This window comes from Ctenopharyngodon idella, chromosome 2 (assembly GCF_019924925.1).
Source record: "Ctenopharyngodon idella isolate HZGC_01 chromosome 2, HZGC01, whole genome shotgun sequence".
Lineage (NCBI taxonomy): Eukaryota > Metazoa > Chordata > Actinopteri > Cypriniformes > Xenocyprididae > Ctenopharyngodon > Ctenopharyngodon idella.
In genome coordinates this window covers 35,922,908-35,940,617 of record NC_067221.1, presented here as the reverse complement: position 1 = coordinate 35,940,617, position 17,710 = coordinate 35,922,908, and the positions used below count along the sequence as shown (strand labels likewise).

General features: G+C 35.7%; 1 protein-coding gene across 2 annotated transcripts in view; it reads right to left on the bottom strand.

Moving 5' to 3' along the window:
* Window positions 1-4,738: 4,738 nt before the first annotated feature.
* Window positions 4,739-17,710, bottom strand: part of gpc5c (glypican 5c) — a 170,048-nt gene continuing 157,076 nt past the window's right edge. For both annotated transcript variants that reach the window (XM_051912305.1, XM_051912316.1), the window contains one exon: window positions 4,739-8,147. In XM_051912305.1, coding sequence (XP_051768265.1) covers window positions 7,993-8,147 — 155 coding nt within the window. In that variant the 3' untranslated portion in view covers window positions 4,739-7,992. The remainder of the gene's footprint in view (window positions 8,148-17,710) is intronic.

The window sequence follows — 17,710 nt, the reverse complement described above, 5'->3', positions numbered from 1 at the left end:
ATCACTTATTTGATTTATCTGTGCATATCATTTTATTTTAAACATTGATGTGCCCTGCATCTTTAATATTTAATCAAAACAACTTCCCCTCCCTCTTGCAGCGACATTTCTTCTCTTTCTTCTCTTCTCTTCTCTTCTCTTCTCTTCTCTTCTCTTCTCTTCTCTTCTCTTCTCTTCTCTTCTAACATGTTTACTGGCGTAAGGGCGGGACAACTTATCACTAACATGAGATCAACCAAAAGCAAACCACAACCATCCAATCAATTCTCGATAAAATTATATTATATAGACAAAATTAAGTCCCATCCTACATTTTTTTTCTAGTTTGAGAAGCAGTTTTAATTGGATATACTGTATATCACAATAAGGAAGCAAACTTCCGACTTTAAAATAATATTTTTACGAAACATAATTTACTCTATATTGGTCATAAGTATATAATAATTAAGTCTAAAATATTGTTGTGGCATCTATGCAAATATTTATATCTATGATGTACATAAAGATGACAAAAAGCACTGTTTAGACGGGAGGGGTTTTTCAAATATTAGTTAAAATTATGAACAGATGTCTGTGATTTCACGTAATGAATGTTCAAATTCATGTACACCGTACAAGAATTTGGCAAAAGTCATTTTTCTGAAAGATAACTTGGTCAAAATTGACAGTAAACACATTTATAATGTTTATTACAGATTTCTATTACAAATAAATGCTGTTCTTATGAACTTTCTATTCATTCTACAAAAATATTAAGCAGCATAACTGTTTTCAACATTGACAATAATAAGAAATGTTTCTTGAGCAGCAAATCAGCATATTAGAATGATTTCTGAAGGATCATGTGACATTGAAGGCTGGAGCAATGATGCTGAAAATTCAGATATGCATCACAGGAATAAATTATAGTTTCGAACATATTCAAAATAGAAAACAGTTATATTAAATTGCAATAATATTTCGCAATATTAGAGCTTCTTTAAAAAAAAAAAAAAAAATCATTACATAATCGTACCCACCCCAAACTTTTGAACGGTAGTGTGCTTTCATAGTGAGAACTGCATTCAATGAATAACTTACTTGAAGCACATTCGGTATAATAGGTGCTTGGTATGAATAAATTCCCAGACATATTACATCCACTATGTTGGTATTATCCTTCAAACTGCATTTAACCTATGACATACTATTGACAAATACTATCACAAGTTTAGCCAGGATGAACAACTTTCTTGGTACTTACACGTGTAAAGTAGCCATCCAGCTCACCTGCCCATTTTATTTTTTAAATTTTCAGCTTTTTCAATACAATGGCTTCTCATCTCCTATAGCTTTTTGGGATAGTAAGTTTTTTGTATCACACTTTTACATTTGGCATCTCATCTTATTCACACATTACACGCCAACACTTATTGCACTAAATTTAGCACCTATAGAAGAGAAAGAAAAGGGTGCAGGGTCAGTTACTGATATCCAGAGAGGGCCATATAGAAAGAAAAAGATCCTCCAACACATTCGATTACATTACTGTCTCTCATTTGGTTCTATTTAAAGGCTGCATGCTGGCTAGGCAGTTGTGTTGGCTCCAGTAGCTGCTATATTAGCGTTAGCCGCGTGTGTGTGTGTGTGTGCCAGACTGACCCGTCAGCGTTACCGACTCAAGAGAGAACACGAGACACAAATAACTGCATTCCTACACACAGACCGAAAGAGACAGAGAGACAGAGAAAGACCCAGAGAGAGATTCAAATGAAGCGAAGTGAATTCAAAAATTAAGGCACAGAAGGCAAACATTTTGTTGCTCTTGTGGGGATTACATTTCTCAAAGTGTTCACAGAAATATAATGAAACGACTTGACTTGAGGGGAAAAAAAGAAGAATTTAAACATTTTATTGAATGTAAAATGTTACTGTATTTCAAATTATTATTAAATGCAGTGCCTATAATGCCTAGAAATGTTGCATGGTGGGCAGCTCACTAGGTTTTGGAACAAGTCCAAAATTCTAGAATTCTAAAAATGTCAAACGGGGTCATTTAGGGTATGTTTATTTTACATAAACATTCACCCTAAAAGCATAAACGTCTTTTTTTTTTTTTTTTTTTTTAAATATTATCTTAAATTAAGACCAAATGTACAAGGGAAGTTCCTTTAAGGACATACACTACCAAAAGTTGAAGACATGTGTCCCAATTCAGAGGATTCATCCTTCAAAGGGCGCAGACTTTAAAGGCCATGCCTTCGAAATCCACGAAGGTTGAACTGAACATTGTTAAATGAGTCTAGTCTAGAGAGGATTGCTCTTGTGCTGTTGACGAGCGGCAGTAATGCTTGTAATGGACTTTTTTGAAAGTTACATTCAACTGTCTGAAATCAAAACCTAAATATGTTCACCCATTGTCCATTTATGTACATAATAAAGAGTATAAACTCTCTATAAAATCGCATTTTAGTAAGATATAAGACAACATTTGAACCGTTTTTTTATATTTTTACATTTGTTTCATTAGATATTCGAGTAAGTTTAAACCCAGTACTTGCATTTGAAAGGGTAATCCAGCATTTTTTCTCAAAAAAAGTCCATCACTGAAAGCAATGAATCTTGGAAAAGACTATGCTGCAAAGGATCCATCCGTTCTATCCTTCATGGTCCGGGAAACGAAGGACGCATTTGTTAGCCAAATTTGAAAGAGCCTTCGAATTAGGAAAGCCAAAGGGTGTTCGAACACATTCAACCACATGAGCGTCTACACTACGAAAGAAATCCGGTCGAATGCATTTTTTTTTATCCAACTCTGGAAGTGGTTGAAAGCAGACAAGCTCAAAACGTTTTAGACCCCATTTACACCTGTATTTAGCATTGTCCACTAGTGATTGGATCAACAAGAACATTTCTTAATACCAGGTGTAAACAGGGCCTGGAAGTGGTTGAAAGTGGATAAGTTTAAAACATTTTAGATCCCATTTAAACCTGTATTTATCGTTGTCCACTTGTGATTGGATTGACAAAAATGCTTCTTAATACCAGGTGTAAACAGGGCCTTTGTTGCGCCACTATGAAGCATTCACCCTTCGAATGCAGCCTGCGAAGGATGCAGCCTCTGAATTGGGACACAGAACACATGAATTGAATTTCTGTTTCTTACTATTTTAAACCTTTTCATCTAAAGGCTTAAATGCTTGATTTATTTATAAAACAATTGTATTTTAATGGATAATTCAAGATGATTCAGCATTTATGGAAACTTTATGAATTTGGTTGAGAGAAGAGTGTCAAAAGTTTAACTTAAAGATGAATTTGAAATACTGTGCCAATGAAAGTCTAAAAATAATCACGTGTCCACACTGTGTGGGCTCACATTTATGACTCATCAACTTCTGTGCAGACCTCAACTGCAGAAAAATGTTTAAATCGCTTCTCAACGCTACACTCGAAATGGATGGAAGGAAAGTAGGACTCGGATTTTCCACATTTAACAGAAAAAAATGAGGTCTTCGGTTCCATAAAAGCATCTGGTTCTCCAGATAGATGACAAGTAAAAGCTCTGCAGCAATTCATGACTTTGTACATTCACTATGATGAAGTTCATTTGAAGACAGATAAGATCTGTGATATCCATCTGCAATATCTCACTGCATTCAAGCTTATTCAAAAGCATCTAAAAAGAGACCACAAAAGTACAGACTGTTTTTCAAGGATGATCTTTCTGGGAAAGCATTTTATAAAAAGAAAACATTTGGTGTTCCCCAATTCAAATAATATTCAATTGACTAGTTCAAATCACCTTATTAGTGGATTTTGACCCATTTAATCGAAAGCATGTCTTGAATAGAGTGTGTATCTGTGTGGTGAGGAACAGGTGGATCAGGGAAATTAACCAGAAAACAGTGTGGCTTTAAAGAAAAAAATCACCCAAATGTGAAAATTCTATCATTTACTCACCATCATGTTGTTCCGAACCTGTAAAATCCCCAAAAACATAATTAAAGCAGTCCATTTAACTATGAGCTATATTCCAAGTTTTCTGAAGCCATAAGATAACTGTGAGGAACAAACCAAAAAAGTTCTTCACTGATAATCTGAGATACCTCCAAAACAGTGCATACCAGATCACAGAGTCAGTGAGTTAAACTCAAGGACAGGTTCTGTTAACAAATCATGTTTTTGAGTCGGTTCTTGTCAGTGAACCAATTGAAGCAGGTCAACATAACTGATCTTCATGAAAGATACAGATCCATTGAAAAGAAGAGATGTTCTAGAAGATTTTCTAAAAATTCTAAAAGTCTTCTTTAGATTCAATGAGGTTCTTTCAGAAGGCCAATGAGAGGAATGTAACCATTTACTGTGTATTTTTATTTAACTCCAGAACCAGTGCAAACCAGATCACAGAATCAGGGAACTGAATTCAAAGACAGAAGTTAAACTCTGACTCTTGCTAAAGAACCATTTGATTCATTCACAAATCGAAGTTCAACTTGCTGACTCGATCAGGTTGCCATCATACACTTTTAGAAAAAAAGGTTCAATGATATTTTGAATGTTTAATCAACTGTGGAGACCGTGTCTAACCGCAATAATTGTCCTCCATATCAGAAGTAACGTGAGCACTTGGAGTACATCAGAAATAGAACGGGGCATCAGTTTACCATCAGAAATTTGTTTTGCGTCGCATCCAGTTTAGACAGCATCACTGAATATAATGTTGTAAAAGTGTTGAGAAACTGACACTTTTCTGAAATGAGCAGAGAATCAGTTTATTAGCTGTTTGACCAACTTCTTATATGCGTTGTGTATATCTGAGTTTTTCAGTAGCTTCATTCACTGAGCCGTACAACCAAAACATGAACAAACAAATAAAACACAGCAAACAAACTGTAATCGCAATCCATTTTACAGCCATACACAGAAATTACAGTTGTACTGCAATGGCGTAAAAACATCAGTTTTGTGTTTGCATTAACTCTATTCAGGGTGCAAATTACACAATGGCCTTCAACTTTTTTTCTTTTTTTGTAAATGGAAAGGAATTGTTATAGATACACTACATATTTAGTGTGCGATATTAAAGAAACAATTCACCAAAAAATGAAATTCTGTCATTATATACTCACCCTCATGTTGTTCCAAACCTGTATGACTTTTTTTCTTCTGCTGAAAACAAATGGTACATGTTTGAACAATATCTTGAGGGTGAAGGTGATTAAATACTGGCAGATTTTAGGTTCAATTAGGTTCATCTTATGCAATCCCAAATAGCCTTTCAGCTCATACTGTTGCAACCTAATAGCTCATACTGTTGCAATAGTTACCTCCTCAGGTAAAAGCAACTACAAGGTAGAATCCCCAACCCTTGTTTTCTCAAATTTGTGGGGTCATCATCAAGCCTAAGGGTCCAGACCCTGCATAATTCACACCCTGGGTGTATCGGTGTTATTTGAGGCTAAATGGATGGTTTGTAAATGTTTAAGAATGTATGAAGATTTGTGAACGTTCATTTAAAAACAAAACCAACATCAGAGAGATATGAGACAAATCAAATGTACACTCTAAAAAATGCTGGGTTGTTTATGGGTTTGTTCATGTTTGATGTTTGGGTCAAACATGAACAAACCCAACTGTTGGTTTAAATTTCTTAATTAAATTTTAAACCCAGTGGTTGGGTTTGTCCATATTTGACCCAAACATGGGTTGAAACGACCCAACATTTTTAGAGTGTAGCAATTAATGTGCAATCAGAAACAGCAACAACAACAACAACAACAACAACAAAAGCTTAACATAAAAAATGTTTACAGACCCTCTTTGCTTCTGTGTAAGAACTAAAGCAATGTTTTAATACTGACTCTTAAAAAGTTAACATACAATAAGAAATAAAAATGTTTTTTATGTTGCTATGAACAGACTGCTAAAGAAGCTATTACAGAAAATATTTGGCATCTCTAAACCTCTTGCATTGCTTTGCTTTAAGTTCATTATTTATAAAAGAAAGGCATTCTGCATATCTGTGGGGCTTTTAACAGCCTTTTTAATTTTTATTTAATTTTTTAATTTTTTTATTTTTTTACTTTTTACATTAATCATGACAGAACATTCACGCAAACCTGCATCACACTTTTGGGGGAAAAAAACAAAACATTTTTAAAGTAAGTTTAGTGCAATTTCAAATATGTAATTCGATCAAATTTGAATCTCATGAAACTGACCGAGTATACTCCAAATGACAGAGTATATACCAAATATGTTTAATAAACGTACAGCATTAAGTTAAAAGTGAGTTTTCATAGAAAGCCGGTGCAGTGGGGAGGTAAATGCAGGATTTAAAAAATATGTTAAGTATTAAAGGGATGTTTCGAGCCCTTTAAAGCCACGGAAGTTGTGCAAACAGGTAACGGCAAAGCCCCAGTTTCCAATACGTTGTAAGATTTGTGTAACTATTATTGTGTGTTTGTGTGGGCTTCGGGTTAGAGTTGATGAAATATTAAAAAATGTTTGTGTGATACTTCAGTTAAACATTCGTTGTCCTATAAATTCAGCGCCAGTTCAAACTATATACATACTAAATGTGCATATTCATAGTTTCATTCAATAATGCATTCAATAATGTGTGTGTATGTGTGTGTGTGTGTGTGTGTGTGTGTGTGTGTGTGTGTGTGTGTGGTAATATCCCTTGCTGATTGTGCAGAGTGCAGACAGTTTGTGTTTTGTTTTTTTTTGTTGTGTGGTCATGAGCAATGTTTCCACAGATGCACATATTTTGTCATGCATTCCACAGTCCCAGTCAGTGATGATAACAGATACAATAAGATACAATAAGTCTGTGGAGAGTGTTAACACTTAAACCCCAGAGAGCACTGCTAGTTTCCCTGCCGGAGTCTTCCACAAAAATGGGGCTGTCACAGAAGGCTGGGAACATAAAAAAACAACCTTGCAATGGGAATTGGTAGGTATACAGTGTAGCTCATATGAACTGTCAGGAAATGCCCAGGTCATATGTCACCCCAAAATCAAAAGAAGGAAATAAGAAATTAGATTTTGCATTAAGACCATAAAACTTATTATTATTTATTTTTTATGACAGTATTTCCATGACAATTAACTCCAATTCAACAATTATTAGTAGCCTACTGTAATACAAAAAAATAAGTGCAAAAATAAAATATATATATTAAAAAAAAGTATTTATATTAACCACATTCAAACAATATCCGCAAATTCTTAAAAGCCTACTGTGTTGCAAAAAAATTGCTAAAAAAACAACAACTAATAACCTATTATATATATATATATATATATATATATATATATATATATATATATATATATATATATATATACACACACACACATATATACATACAGTCAAACCAAAAGTTATTCAGACACTTTGAACATTTCATTTATTAATACAGTTTATTCACTATAGTTTAAAAAATGGTAATAAAATATGACAAGATCTCAGAGTCAAACTGTGTCAGAAAAAAATAATCTTAATTATGTCAGATAACACTTAAACAAAACATGGTCAGGTCAAAGTGTTTGAATAATTTTTGGTTCCAAATTTTCATCAATTTTACTGGTAGTCCACTGTATGAAGAATTTTTGGGTATAATATGTCACAGTTTACTTTATTTTGCTATCTTCACTTACATAAATGAACTAAAGTGTCCTGCGCCCACTAGTAAAAATATTCCAAAAATATCAAAAACATCTGAATAATTTTTGGTTTTGACTGTGTGTGTATATATGATTTTCTTTCTTGTATTACAGTAATGACAATGAAAAAAACATTCTCACTTCTTGCTTAAACTGTCAGGATTTAATTTCAAATTAAATAAATACAATGCCAAATTTATAAAATGCATCATTTTTTGTTATGCAATATATACTTTCTTTTCTCTTTTGATTTTTGGGGGGAATAAGAGCCTGACATTTCTTTATGATGTTCACCAGTGTGTTCATATGATCTTTGTGTGTGTGTGCGGTTGTGGCCTTTCAGATGAAGGGCAACTGCAGCCCCAGAGCGAGGATGATGATGATGAAACTGGCCATGGAAAGAAAAGCATCTGATGAAGGATTGTTCCGGGTGATGGGCGAGTCGTGGAAAGAGACCTTTACTGCCTTTTTGGATACATCAGCTTCTGTCAGAGCTGGAAAAGAAAGAGAAAGATCATGAGAGTGAGCAACAACAGTACAGTCACATGTCTGACATGGTGTCTCATTGTTGAGCCAACAGTGTCTTATCAGGAAGTTAAATAGACAGCCAATCAGATATGAGATAGTGAGACTTTCTTGGTGTGTGTGTGTGACAAGACTGTTGTGTTCCAATTCACCTACTTATACAATGCCCTAACATTATGCACTGTTTTTGTGAAGAAAAAGTACTTTTGAGTGTGTAGCAGAACAACAGCCAAGATTTTAGTCATCCCGTCACTGTTTAAACTACCCTGTCAATCATCTGGTCACAGTTAAAATCCTCTACAAAGTCCACATTCAATTTAATTTAATTTCCTACCATAATGGAGAAAAATGTAGTAACAACGCTGATCTGCCAGTTGTGGGTCTTTCATTCGGAAAATTCTCCTCATGTGTTCGCATTAAGATGAATTTAAAAGTTAATGACCTATCTTTATAAAAGTTCACAGTGCTGTTGCAGATGAAATATAATGTGGATAACATTGAATAAATATATTTTCATCAGGTTAGATACTGATTATTAATCACTCAAACCCCTTTATCTAAACCTCTCTACTTAAAGGGATAGTTCACCTAAAAATGAAAATTCTGTCAAAGTTTATTCCTTCTCAAGTTGTTCCAAACTGAGTTTCTTTCTTCTGTTGAACACAAAAGAAGATATTTTGAAGAATACGGTTGATGGTAGCCATTGACTGCCCTAGTATTTTTTTTCCATATCACGGAAGTCAATGGCTACCGTCAAGTGTAAGCTTCAAAATATCTTCTTTTGTGTTCAACAGAAGAAAAAAACTCAGGTTTGGAACAACTTGAGGTTGAGTCAATGATGACTGAATTAAATTTTTTGATTGAAATATCCCTTTAACGGTCGGTCTCGCACATCAGGCATATTAGGAGTTTTTAACATTTTTTATTTGTGTATGTACTTCTGATCGAATCCTTGTCCAACGCACAATGGGTTATAGGCAATATTAGCCATTATAAAATGGTTAGTTCCTGTCCTTGATTCTGATTGGTCAATAGCTGTGTTTTATTCACAATAAAACACGGCTATGACTGCTTCACCCAATGGTTCTGTGTATCACTACACAACACCCTTAGCAACCACTCTTAGCAATGTAAACTGTATGTTCTCAATTGATATTGTTCATTGAAGCTTACTGTATTGTGTAGAAGAGTATTGTGAGAAAGTGATCGAGTGAGCAAGTTTATTACCTGCATTCAGATTTAGCATTTTCCTTCAGGTCAATCCTATGTTTATAATAAAAAAATCTGTTAAATGTCCGCTGCAATATCTTGTCCTTTTAACAGTTAAGGGGTTTTCCCGTGACTGACTGCGCTAGTTAAAGCATTTGTCAGTTGTGTCTTGTTCTGTGTTCACAACAATTCAGTCTTTTCAATATAAAAGTCTTCTCTACTGAGTGACTCACTCATAAAGACAGTCTTTGCCGCCATCTAATGGCGTAATAATGTAACTTCTTTTGCTGTTCACGGTCAGGGACTATTTTTTCCGGCGGAAGGAAGGCTTTTAGTGATTTTACTTCATGAAAATTGCATTGATACATATATTTTTTGGCTTTAATATTTGTATTGTGGGTGGTAACCGTTTTATAAAAGCAATAAGGTACTCGAGGCTGGTGCTGTGTCGTGAATAAGTCACTGCTGAAGGGGTTGCAGGCAATTGGCTTCGCATCATGCCTAACAACGCATTTCAGCCATGACTTATTCACGATACAGCACAGCCTCTCATACCTTATTGCTTACTTAGAGTGTGCAATTTGGATTCTAACCAGAAAAAGGAGACCTTTCAGGTATCTTTGGAAAACTCATTTCCGCATACTACGATTTGGGACACACCAATTCTAATTTCGAATACTATTTTGGATGGATAGTATATGCGAATTGGGCAAATAAAGAATGTATCTTTATATCACATTAAAACCTCACCTCCTCCCATTACCCATAATTCCTCTGTGCTGCTGACTTCAGCATTAACCTTACCTGATCCTGTCTGGGTGAAGTTTTGTAGCTCTGTAATATCTCTTTCCTTTAGCCTGCAATCACCCTGACTCTGTCTTCCATGCCCTTTACATTCATCTCTCTTTTTATCATTAGTCTTTGTCTTTTCTCCCTTGTTTTTACCCTTCTTAAACTCCCTGCAGCTCAGCGTTTTTTCCCTCTCTATAGAGCGGTTCAGTCATGATGACAATTTGTAGGCCAACCCGAAGGCTAATTCGCCATGGGATTCCCTCATGAATTTACTATGGGTTTTTAGAAAAGCAGTTACGATTTATGAGCGAACCAACTCTGTGGTTAAGTTTACTTGAAGAAACTTTCACATTTTGTTCTACAACATAAATTAAACAGTCAAACCTCAAAAGTGAATTTAAGTCATTTTTTTTTACTCAATTTGCTAAGTAATTTGAGTAGCTTTTTATATACTCGTATGTCTTATACCTTCTCATGTGAATGAATTTTTCACTTTAATCACATTTAGTCACATGACCACAAGAGTAAATGGTATCTTGATCCAAAGAAGAGGGTTCTGTCATCTAAAAACATGAATCCATTCACACACCAAAGCAAATTAACACTCCAGTCAAACTTTCCACCCGTTCCATTGTCACAATACTGCAGGCTGTCGGACAGTCTCAGGACTCCTTAAGCAACTGATTCTGCGGCCTAATGTGTTTGTTGTTACACAGAACAATAGACAATGAGCGGCCTATCCTTAGTGAGAATAAAGGTGATTGTTCTGTTGGAGGAGAAGGCCTTGCGTGTTTTGTGAGGTGTGGATGACGCTGAAGGCTTGTCGACTCTAAAACAATAGAGAATGAGACTCTATGGTCCTTACAGCATAAGACTTTCCATACACTCGTAAGTACGCCCGCAAGAAATCTGCAGACCACTTTCACATTTTCTGATCTGATTTTGTGGGAAATTCTGCAGAACAAATGTAAACATGACAAAGAGCTAAACAGAATTGAGAGTATGTCACTGTTATCATTATCTGAAAGCAAATTGAATTAACCAAAAAAAAAAAAAAAAGAAGCAGGGAGAATATCTAGAGCAGGATGGAAGCTTGTTTCCGACATGGAATAAAAAAATAAAAAGGTATTGGCGACTTTTTATCTGACAGTTCTGACTTTTTTTCTCGCAATTGGGAGTTTATATTTTGCAATTCTGTGAAAAGAAGATATAAACATGCAATTGTGAGAAATAAAATCAGGATTGTGAGATAAAAAGTCGCAATTATCTTTTAAATGGTTTTATTCCATGGCGGAAACAAGCTTCCATAAGATCAGAGACTAAAATGTTAATCACCATTTAATATTTAAAGTACCCCTAGAGCTGTCTGTGAATGTAAACGATCTGCGAAGTTGCGAAGCTGAAAGTGCACGATAAATAAATTTATTGTCTCTCAAAAGAAAGAATCAACTCTGAACCGCTTAAACGAGTCGTCAGGAATTTGAATCCCACTTCCGTGATGGCCACATGTCACAAAGTAACACATTTGCCTAATGCCCGCCTATGTTCTAATTTGTCCGCCCGCAAACAACTTGACACACCCTCAAACACTGAAGCTGCCTGGTTCGCATTGTGTACATGTCGATAAGACACTGTTTTCTGCTCTTCAAAAGCAAATTCTTTTCATAAACACAAAGGATGAGGATGTGAAGAGTCAGTGGTTAAAATTACCACAGCAATACAACAGCATTATAACCTCTTGATGATAGCTAAATGATGATAAAATCCGATGTTTCAGGAGGCCTCTATTGCCAGCAAGATAATTAACACTTTCAGATGCCCAGAAAGCTACTAAAGACATATTTAAAACAGTTCATGTGACTACAGTGGTTCAACCTTAATGTTATGAAGCGACGAGAATACGTTTTGTGTGCCAAAAAAAACTAAATAACGAATTTATTCAACAATATCTAGTGATGGGCGATTTCAAAACAGTGCTTCATGAAGCTTCGAAGCTTTACGAATCTTTTGTTTTCGAATCAGTGGTTCGGAGCGTATATCAAACTGCCAAAGTCACATCCCCCAGTGGCGAACCATCGAAATTTCGAAACCCTTATGACGTAACGATCTCTCTTTTATTGAAATCACGTGACTTTGGCAGTTTGATACGCGCTCCGAACCACTGATTCGAAACAAAAGATTCATAAAGCTTCGAAGCTTCGTGAAGCAGTGTTTTGAAATCGCCCAGATATTGAATAAAGTGTTCTCGTCGCTTTATAACATTAAGGTTGAACCACTGCAGTCACATGAACTATTTTAAATATGTCTTTAGTAGCTTTCTGGGCATCTGAAAGTGTTAATTATCTTGCTGTCAATGCAGGCCTCACTGAGCCATCGGATTTTATCAAAAATATCTTAATTTGTGTTCTGAAGATGAACAAAGGTCTTACAGGTGTGGAACAACATGAGGGTGAGTAATTAATGACAGAATTTTCATTTTTGGGTGAACTAACCCTTTAAAGATGGGACAGAACGCATTGTATTTGGACCAACTTGCTCCTCAGAATCACAACTTATAAGTATGATTAATTATTGAAGTATATAAGTGTTCAAAATGCGTTTTATATTGTGTAGCCTAACTGGCTAACTCAAGTTATTACTGTCTTACTGAAATACTTCTGCAAATCAGCTGTGGGCCACCATTACCTAAAACTGTGTCCATTAATGCAGATTGTCTGCTGGTCTTACTACTCTGAGTAATGATAAAGGATGGAGCAAGATTTGTTTTTACAAACTTTAATGTTACAGCAGTCATTCACGTTAGTGCTCGGCTAACATATGCACTGTTAATGATACTGTTGATAATACAGTTCTCACATGTGCAACGCAATAAATTAGAAATATATACATCGGTTTGTTGATGGACATACACTTGTTAATGCTGATGTAGAGGTATTACAGTTGCAACATCTCATACTGTACGTAAAACTGAGTAGCGTATCAATGTCCTGAGAAGTCGTCCTTGCGACAGAGGTTTGGGTTGAATAACTAGTTCTTCCAATGTTTCATCATTGGACTCATGCTCGGATTGATATGGTAAAATCGATGCCATCGTTACTATCTTTACAGTGTGTACAATCGCTGAGCTTCGGAAGCCTCCGGACCGGAACTGAAGTTCTGTTATGGTAATGGCTGTTTTGCTGTCATCACGTGCTATAAGCGGCAGACCAATCACAACAGAATGTGCCATCTGGCCAATCAGAGCAGAGCAGGCTTGCGGAAAGGAGGGATTTAGAGAGATTGAAGCATCAGATGAGTCGTTTGAGCATCAGTGAATAATGTTGTAATGTGCAATGTAAATTATGAGCAAATGAAAGTGTTTTTTGACCTTTGATGCATGTAAACCTATTGTAGGGGACCTCCTAAACAAAATTAGGAACATTTAAAATAGCATAATAGGGGCACTTTAAAAGTCCGTTGTTAGCATTAAATAGGCCTAAACATCAAATTATCAGAGGTCTTTTTGCTTCCATTTATTAACAATTTGCAATATAATATAATATAACATAACATAATATAACATAACAAAAAATATTCTTATTAAAAATATATTTTTACAATTAAATTCAATCTTATCACAATATCAATACCAATACAGACACTGCTAATAAATGGAAAGCTTGTCAATTTCTGAGGATAAAATGTTTAATCACCATATGATATAAAAAAATAAAATTATTAACATTATATAGACAGATTAATATAATATAATATATATATATTTTTTTACAATTAAATGAACTCAGATACCAAGATCACCAACAGATGTACTGCTAATAAATTGAAAGCATTTAGATTTGAGGATAAAATGTTTAAATTAATAAAATTATAAACATTAAAAATAATATAATATAATATAATATAACATAACATAACATAACATAACATAATATAATATAATGATCAGTCCTCTCAATACAACAGTATGAACAGTTTTAAGTATTAATATTTTTTTCAGTCTGTCCATCCCTTTCCATAAGTACAGATGAACGTGCTAACACGATTTGTCTCATCCTGCACTCTTTTCTCCCTCCCTGAGGAAATCATCCAATAAATCCTAAAAATCACTTCATCCAAGCCAACAAACATATTTGTTTATTTTAAATATATTTCATGCAGTATTTTGCCAGCTCTGAAATGAAGAACACAAACAGTAAAGCTTTATGTGTGGGATGGAAAACAACGCTCATGCCAAAAACAGCCACAAGACCAAGAACAAAAATCACCCTCTGTCACAACTCTCTTTCATGGTAATAAAGTTATCAGCTGGCAATCATCACCCTGGCATGCTCAATAACAGCAATGATGCCTGAGAGTATAATTGCTATCATCCAAAGTGATTACAGGCTGAATCACCATCTCTGAAAAATCTCTCAAACATTCTCCAGGCGAGACCTGTTCGCTCTCTAATAGTCAAGTTTAGCCTTCAGGTTCACAGGTTTCATGCTGTGCACCGAGAAGCTGTCAAGGATCGGCTTATCTGACAACTTTCTGGGGTGGGAAAGGTTGTTGTGTGTGTTTGTGAATGTTATGTTTGTCTCTGTGTGTGAGAGAGACGGAGGGTGTATGGTAAGACTTGCCAGTTAGTCACCAATTAGCAGGAAACCCACACAAAATTTCAACAAAGACTTGAAGACAGAAGATTCATATGAAAAAGTATTTCAAAGTTATCATGAGATACCGGATATTTATTTAGCCATGTAGCTTGCCAAGCTATGAGCTACAGTAATCATCATTTAGCTACTTTTATTAATATTAGAAAAGCTTTCCAGCGCTGGAGAGAGCTAAGTGGGAAGGCCTGAAAACCGACGCAGAGGCTGCTTTGATTCCGCTTCACATGTGAGTGACACTGGGTTTAAGTGTCATTGATTGTCTGGAGCTGTTGTGCTGTTGGCGACTAACAACAAACTCTTGTTTGTATTTACTCTAATTTTTTGTGCTTCCTTGTCATTCGCTCATCAACTGTGCTTTATTTTTCATGAAGCATTATTTTGTTGCATGTCAGCTGTGATAAACAGACATCCACTCTCACATTGGGCGTGTAACAGTGGCCAGATAGTGAGAGTTGTGCAGGTAAACCACCGCGCACTGACGACCGCTAGAGAATGCGGTGTTTAGCGTCATTGTTAGTGCACTCGTCTCGCCTGCCAGCAGCGATCGGGCTGGGGTTCGAGACCAACTCGGAGCAGGGTGGTTAGGATTGGAGGGTGAGTTTTGGAGGCGGCGCAATGAAGAGAGGGGTGGGTTTGTTGATTTTAAATATCAACAAAGTCCAACAGCGTTTTTGAAAAATGGCTTACCCCACCTTTAAGATGGAAAAAAAACGTGTATACGCTATGTAACATCTTTTAGCAGTGCATCAGCTCTCTGGACTGCTGTTTATCACTGTTAATCCCACTGCACGTGTTGGAACCCTAAAATAAACACTTGTTTATCTTACAGAGCTCATAAACAGGACACTAAAATAGCTGCACTATTTACAATTTTACTGAAATAGACCAAGACTGTCTCAGCAACCTGTGTATATCAGACAGAAAAGCAAAACTACAAATCTCTCGAGAGAATGCCACATCGTCTGGTTTGCTCACACTGGAAAAGCTCTCAAATGCGACTCTAAAAGCTACAAAAAACGACAAGAATCAAAACACCTGCCAGCACTCTTTATAAGTATTTGCGCTCTGCAGCGACCAAACCAGGGATTTTTTTTCCCTTCCATCATTTCATCCTTGGGTTTCTTCCACCTATCAAGCTACCATTTGGTTTATTCTTTCCATCAATCTCTCCCTGGGTGACCTGTAAGTCCCACTGGTCACAACCTGGCTTCACTTATGAAAGTCAGTAGGAAAGAATGTCTTCAGATACTATCATTTGCTATGTAACCAAAACTGCATGTGCTATAGACTTTGCTAAACTTAAGCCACATTGGGAGGGTGCTCATTTCAATGACTAAAATATTCTTTAAAAAGAAAGACACAAAAAATGAAGAAAAGAAAACTTTCACTTGTATTTGGTTAAATGTTAAATGCTCTGGTTGTTGTTGTTGTTGTTGTTGTTGTTGTTTTTTTTTTAAAACAAACTTGTTGATTCCAACCACTGGGTATTTAAAGCTAGACTGAAGTGACTCAACTAGATTCAACTAGGGATTACAAAGGTCACTGTTTTCATTTATCAGATTTAGACTCCAAAGCCTCATTGGCGTGACTTGCAGCTTTACTGATTGTAAGTTGATTCAGCATTGTGGTGGTGTGGGAGAGACAGACAGAAAGAGTTTATGACTCAGACTAGGTGGGAACTGATCAGCATCTGATGGGAAAGACGCCATTACCCATGACCTCTCACACAAACACACAAGAATTTAGATCATATCAAATCTGTAGTTTATACCCGTTTCCATATCTATCGGTTTATATTCTGTGTTCGTGTGTTAGTATCATTTTGATTTTCAGTACTTTCTGTATAGATTGTATTGTTTTATCCAGAATTTGAACACTAAAATATGAAAATCTATTATTAAATTATGAATTGAGTGAAATTTCCATTTCCATATGTATTTATCAGTTCCTATGCAAATTATGACTGTGTTGGTTGTCATTTCTGTCACAACCAACAATTTTGCCAAACTTTGTGATCCATTGCATATGCAGATTGATATCTAAAAGCTTTTTATTTTTCTTCTTCTCACTAGCATTTCAATATTTATAGATTTAATAAAACAGCAACAATAAAAGGAACTAGCTAGGCTAGCTGATTACCTTGAAAGTCCATAGATATCACCATCACTTAGTACTGCCGTTAACACTTTCTCTGACAAGCACACGTAACGTAACCGGTTTTCCTGTTTGTTCATGTGACATTCGGTATAAAGCCTGTAAGCTATGTTGTTATGTTGTTATGACACATTTTTTTGCATCAAAAGTGCCAAAAGTTAAAGAAGCAGTCAATAATGCACAAAAGCGAGGGCTTCCGGTAAGCTTAGTGTAAGTGCTCCCAGACGGTGGGAGCACTTTGTATACTTTGTATACTTTGTTTGTTTTTGTATACTTTGTTTGTTTTATACTTTGTATCATAATCAAAACTGGAATTAAACAACATGAAGGGGGAGAAAGAAAAAGAGACTAGGATTAAATCACAATCAAAACCTAAAAGATTAAAAAAAGCAACAGAAGAGATGGCAGAAGCTGACGGCTTTGCTGATAGCATGTCAGTTAGCATTGCGGCGATGCACGCTGACATTAAAGCCCTCCGTGTGGATGTTAAAACTAAACTAACGACGTTCCGAGATTCTCTTGCAAAAGATATGAAAGAAGAAGTGTGCAATTTTTAACAAGAAGTCAACCAAAAATTAAACGGGGCTTGTCACGGACCTAAGCGTCATGGCAGAGAGGACCGATAAAGCAGAGCAGCGAGTGATAGAGTTAGAGGAAAACGCTGCTGAGTTGAAATAGGTACTCAGTCAAAGCATCCAAATTCAAGAAATTTATATCTTGAAACA